This window comes from Doryrhamphus excisus, linkage group LG3 (genome assembly GCF_037039965.1).
Source record: "Doryrhamphus excisus strain RoL-2023G ecotype Guam linkage group LG3, RoL_Dexc_Guam_v1.1, whole genome shotgun sequence".
Taxonomy (NCBI): domain Eukaryota; kingdom Metazoa; phylum Chordata; class Actinopteri; order Syngnathiformes; family Syngnathidae; genus Doryrhamphus; species Doryrhamphus excisus.
In genome coordinates this window covers 25,995,373-26,001,587 of record NC_136359.1, presented here as the reverse complement: position 1 = coordinate 26,001,587, position 6,215 = coordinate 25,995,373, and the positions used below count along the sequence as shown (strand labels likewise).

The following is a 6,215-nucleotide window of genomic DNA, read 5'->3' as shown; positions in this document are numbered from 1 at the left end:
ATTTCTACTTATTTTCTTATACGCTAAGAAAAATCTCGAAACTTCGAACGATTGTATCTAAAGGTGAGCTCGAGATGATAATCCATGCCTTTGTGTCTTCTCGTTTAGACTACTGTAATAGTTTGTTTTCTTGCCTAAACAAAAAAGAGTTGTCTCGTCTGCAACAGGTTCAAAATTCTGCTGCGCGGTTATTGACCCGATGCAACAGAAGGGCTCACATCAGACCGATTCTGAAAGCTCTCCATTGGCTCCCAGTCTCATTCCGTGTGAATTTTAAAATCCTGGTGCTCACTTTTAGAGCCTTGCACGGCCAGGCCCCTGTCTACATACGAGACTTGTTGCGTCCCTATACCCCCTCTCGGAGGCTGAGATCGTCAGATCAAAATTTACTCATGGTCCCTCGTAGTCGTTTTAGGACCCGAGGAGACCTATCTTTTCAGGTTGTTGCGCCGAGGCTCTGGAATGACCTTCCACCCTCCCTACGTTCGCTTGACTCTGTCGATGCATTTAAGAGTAACCTTAAAACTCACTTGTTTTTGCAGGCATACCCAGCTCAGTAGATTTAGGGTATTATGACCATCATATATTTATTTAGTCTATTTTATTGTATACTGTTTTTATGTACTGTTTTATGTCTATTTTTATTGTACATTGTTTTATTGTTTTATTGTATTTTTTATGTGTATTTTAACCCTGTGTTTTGCCTTTTGTGAAGCACTTTGTGACTTTTGTCTGAGAAAGGTGCTATATAAATAAAACTTACTTACTTACTTACTTATTTCTGCTTTACCTTGCATTGCTCCTCACACATGTATGCCAGCAGCCCCGCCTCCCCCCACAGAGCCAAAGCAACTGTATTGTGTATTTTTTTGCTTTAGTTTGAAAAACAGATCCTGGAACAAGAGCTTTTTTCAGTGTTGATTTCAAGTAGCGAATGATACACGGATTGACAGCAAGCAAGTTAATTAACAAGTAATTGTTTGGCATATATATGAGCGTATATATGAGTGTGTGTAAGCGCTTATTGGATACCCGCATAGCCTCTGTGCTGCAGTTACATTATGTATGCGTTTGTTTTGATGAGCTCCTGATGGATTGTGTGGTGTGAGTATGGGTGGAAATATCAAGCTAACCGATTGCAAACAGGCAGCACCCTCTCAAGCAAATATTAAGTATGTGACATATTGTTAAGCTATAGATATAGCCCGGGCTTGGTTTCAGTGTCAAAAAGAAAGATTTTCACAGACGTCTCAATTACTCAACATTCACGGGTGGTCCGGGAACACAGCCCCTGCGAATAGCGGGGATCCACTGTATATATCCAGTATACATGATATAGTAAGCAATAGTAAGTAATAATATATATCTCTGTTGATAGTTATTAGCAATTCCAGTAGCTTCAAAGGAGATTGTGATGATCAAGCTCTTGTAAAAGTTTTTTTTTGAGGTTTTTTTGTGAGGGCAAAATTTGTGGCAAAGCTCCGTTGCTGTGCAAAAACTGAAGAGTTGCATAGGCAAGAAAAGAAGTGGTTCCTGAATAATCAGTTTTGGCTATGAAGCTTATGGCGGTACGGTACATACGTTGACATCTGCCAAAAAGAAAGAAGTGAAGACAGTGTTGGTTCCGTAGAAAAAACAGTTGTAGCAGCCAATGTGCCGTACGTGAAGGAATGCTAGGTGTACAAAGACACTGCCTGAAGCAGCTTTGGGAGAGGCACAGTGGCTGCACGCTAACCCTACAGTTCCGTGTCGTCATACGGGGAAGTTGCGGTGTAGTACCCTGACATTGCTTCCGCTTCCGACTCCTTGCTGGGGTAGATAGGGTGCCCCTCCTTGACAGACGGAGACGTTTGGGGCTCAGCACGACAGCTGGACCTAGAGGAGCGCAAGAAATACAAAAATGTAGTGTAAAAAAGTCTTTGTCCCCTTCCTGATTTCTCGTTTTTGTGCATGTTTGTCACACTTAAATGTTTGGGATCATCAGACAAATGTAAATATTAGTCAATGACAGAGGGAGGGGCCGGCCGACCAAAATGACATCCAAGAGGTCACAAAAGACCCCATCATTAAAAATCCCATGGGCTTCTTATGTGTTGCTATTCCAAATGCATTGTCGTTAAATGACAACTTTATGTATAACAATGGTCATACATGTGTTCTAATAATTCTCCAACAATATTTGTTCAAGTTATTGTTTTCCTACTTGGCGGCGTGGATACACTTGTCCTTGATATAATGTACATAAAATACATTTTTAATTGTCGTTTTACTTGTGGTGCAACACCTTTAGATTGTTATTTTGATTATTCAATTGACAGTATTCATGTGACGAGGTGCAACGCCCAAACCTTCTCTCTCTCTCTCTCTCTCTCTCTCTCTCTCTCTCTCTCTCTCTCTCTCTCTCAATACAAACAGGATTATCAACACACCAGTAAACACACTCACATAGGCAACACACCAGCAAACCCACTCACATCGGAGCTGGGAAACAGTCGCCTACCCGATGGGCTGTGGGCGACTGTGATCAAGTTTGGCCGTCTTCAGGGGGACCGCGTAGATGTCGGGATGCTTCTGGGCAATTTCCACCTACAGATAGAGATTGACCACCTTTATGCACTCCACGCAATCAATAAATATTCAAATGTCATTCTTGGAAATTTCGGCAAACACATTGAATGGGTCGTCATGGTTTGCACTCAAGCGCCAAACGTCATGACCTTCGGGTAGTGACTGAATGGACCAGATTGCGGAAGTACGTGAAAGTTCAAGTTCAAGCTGTTGAGACCAAAAAGCGCGGCTGAACGTACAGTGCAGGCCAAAAAGTTTGGACGTACTGCGTTTTCATGATTCTCATGACTATTCATACTGGAGATTCTCAAAACTCTGAACGAACACGTGGAATTATGTACTTATAACTCGAAATATATCTTGAAATGTAACTTGATTTTTTCATAGCGCTGGTGTTCCCTCCAGCTTCCATAGTCACCTGCAATGCCTTTCACAGTACGGGGGGATGTGGCGCCCCCAGCGGAAGTACAAGGTACAATCCAAAGCGCTCAGCCATCCAAACCTCACACATGTATGCTGTACCCTGCTGGATATTTGAAGCTTTTTTAGCACCAACTTAGTTCAAGTGAAATGGGTTTTGTGCCAAAAAAGGCTCCTTTGGAGGAAATAAACATATGGCCAGTTTCCATAAAATACATTCAAATAATATCTGCAAATGTGTGGGGTCGAAAATGCTTAACTACCAATATTTGTCTGTTCAAACCTGCAATAGAAGCCTGCTGTTCTGCAGATCAAAGCTGGTGCTTGTGTGTCTCACAGAGTCTTTGAATGCCTCATGCACTAATCCCACGTTCATGGCGGTTAACTGTGGGAACTCACTTTCTGGCAAGTAGGATTCCTTCTTTCTGAATCAAATATGTTGGTAGTTGGAGCGTAGAAAACCTGCGTACAACCTTCTAAGTACGGTTTTTAAGATTATTAGAGCCTTTATTTCATGGATTTCATATCAATGAAATCCATTAAACGGAGCCTCTTTTCCAAACCCACCCTGGCATTGTGCGCCTCCTGCAGTTGCAGCATCCTGTGGGCTCGAGCGAAGTGATCCAACTTCTCGAAGGCCTTGACTTTTCCCATGAAGGAGTTCACGGACGGGTCCTCCGGCGGTCCGGGCTGCAGTGCCTCCTCCAGCTGCCAACAGGCGACAGTCTCGCTGGGCAAAGGTGCAGAGGAGGGAAGCGTATTCTCCGCCGTGGTCCTGGTGGCCTTGGATGCAGCATGGGATTTGGGTGCTCCCAGAGTCCGGGGTTTTCCAAAGGAGTTGAGGAGGTGAGGCGGAGGCGGAGGCGGAGGAGCAGAGGAGTGAGCCGAGCGGGGGATTGGTGGAGGGGGGTCATTGTTGCTGCTTGCAGGGCTACTGCTGGAAGGAGAATCGTAGTTGTGGCGAGAGCTTGGGAGAGCAGGTTGATGTTGACGCTGGTGTTGGTGCGCCACTTCCGAGCCGGATAAAAGAGCCGATTCCTCCTTTAGGGGTACTTTTATCTAGGCAGAGAAGGGAAAAAGTACTACCTTTATCAGCAGACATTATCAGCCAGCTAAATATTACTATAAGACAATATTAGTGCTGGTGCTGCATTTCAGGGAATGAATGATGCGCTTCAGTGCACGATTCCATTGTGCACCAGAGGAACTTTTATGACGATGACGACTGATGCCAAGTTGAATTGAGTGACGTCAGTCGGACTGAGTTCATTCTAACTGACCCAGTCGGCCATCAGCCACCTCCTCATTTTTCATCCAATCCTAAGCATTCCAGCTTCAACGTAGCTCAGCTGAGTCGGGAACACGGGCTACCCTTGGAATAAATCCCTACATTGACTGGAATGCCATTGGAAATTCCATTCCAAGGGAATGAAACGGTTCTACCAGTTGCACGGTATTTGTCGCCCCCTCCTGGTGAAAAACTATACATATGAACATTTCTCATATTATTGGACCCATCCAAACTATATCAGCATTCATTGTAAATATTTCTGCAGCCCTTCTCCATGTCAATATGAATATATTTCAGTAGAGCTTTCACACCCCACGTTGACTGACATATTCTGTTTGAATGCACCCAGTATTCAACCAAAGACATCATTTTTTTACTTTTCCATGATGATGATTGTACTGAACCCACCCCACGCCACCATGTCATGCATGTCATGCACCATCAGCAAACAAAAGGGGAACACAAGGAGAAAGTGTTTCATCGCTGTGCCTCAACAGTTTAGCTCAAGACACATGCCAGAATTGATTTGCTTGCTTAGGTTAACAATCACATCTTCTTACCTTAGCATCTGTCAGGAAGACCGGCGGAGGGCTGCACCTCCTGGGAACTTCATGGCTGCTTTTTTTCATACGATTTCGGATGTCTGGGCTGTACCTGCGTAATATCTACACGGCACAAAGACAGGGACTATTTCATGCAGTGGAAGGTCACGCATACATGGCATGCAGACCTGCTGTCGCTCACAGCAGACTGCAGCAAAAAGTCCCATGGAAGTTGAACATAAGTCATGTAAATACAGTGGAACCTCGCTTCGTGTACACGCTTACTTTTTCCAGCTAATGTCAAATATCAACGCTAAAATGTTGCCTCGGTTTGCATACATTCCTCAGTCGGCGTACAATATGGCGCAAGTCTTGTCATGTTATGAATACACTGTGAGAGTCCAACTGTGTTCTTAATGTATTTTTTTGTAGTTTTCTGTAGTTCTTCGCTAACTAACACAGTTACACCACAAGTCTGACAAAGTTTTATATTATTACAATTCAAGTTTTACACGCATTAAAGGGATAAATGAACATTTAAGCTTACTCTGCCTTCCTTGAAGATGTGATTGTTGACAAAGACACAATGTGGAAGAGAGAACAACATGGACACCATCTTGGTGTTTTGCTCAGAGTTATTTCTTCAATTCAATGTTTCTCAACATCTTTATCAAAATGCTGCCACTTGCATCTTTCTCTGGCTGCATCTTGCCGTACTTTGAAGATGATCAAACAAAAAGCAAGGCCTAGGGGTGATGAACTACTGAATTCAAGGAAAAACAGGAATCCCGCTGCCGCATCACGTATTTGGCAACAATCAGGTCTTCAATGACGGTAAAACTAACCTTTTTATTCATTATGTGTATATATTTATATGCATTTTGCATAGTTTCCTGCATATTAAATTAGATTGTAAGTTAGATTGGTCACTCGCTAAAAGGGAACGTGAGCAGCAATTAGACCGTCGTAAGACAGGTTACTTTTGCCCCGACGGATGATGTTTATCGTTTAACTATAAAAATGTGTTTAGCCTTGACATTTTTGTCTTTCTGGATGAGTTGGATTAACATTATTTCTTATGGGAAAAGGTTGGAGTAGGTTTGGGTCAAGTCAGACCATCTGGAACAGAACCAAGGTTTTACTGAACTTTGGCACATCTGCACCAGCTGGCATCTGTTACATTGGGGGTGTCCAAACCTTTTCCACAAAGGACGCATACTAAAATAGCAAAAGGATGCAGAAGCCACGTTTACATTTTTTTTCAAATCCAGGTAAATATGCAATAACATTTTTATACCGGTATTTGAAGAAAAAACATGGTTTGTGTAATCAGTGATAAAGCATATTCTTTTGGGTTGTTCTTCCTTTTTATCTCATAATATTATGTCTTCATT

General features: G+C 42.9%; 1 protein-coding gene across 5 annotated transcripts in view; it reads right to left on the bottom strand.

Annotated features, from left to right (window-relative positions):
- LOC131128489 (tight junction protein 2-like) overlaps nt 1-6,215 on the bottom strand; it is a 57,085-nt gene that overhangs the window by 2,516 nt on the left and 48,354 nt on the right. For 3 of the 5 annotated variants that reach the window (XM_058071386.2, XM_058071385.2, XM_058071384.2), the window contains exons 20-23: nt 4,840-4,944; nt 3,556-4,047; nt 2,501-2,586; nt 1,780-1,875 (exon numbers count right to left, since the gene is read on the bottom strand). In XM_058071386.2, the coding sequence (XP_057927369.2) occupies nt 1,780-1,875; nt 2,501-2,586; nt 3,556-4,047; nt 4,840-4,944 (779 nt within the window). Of the gene's footprint in view, nt 1-1,725; nt 1,876-2,445; nt 2,587-3,555; nt 4,048-4,839; nt 4,945-6,215 lie in introns of those variants that run through there. The other 2 variants (XM_058071390.2, XR_009129647.2) reach the window with 2 other exon arrangements.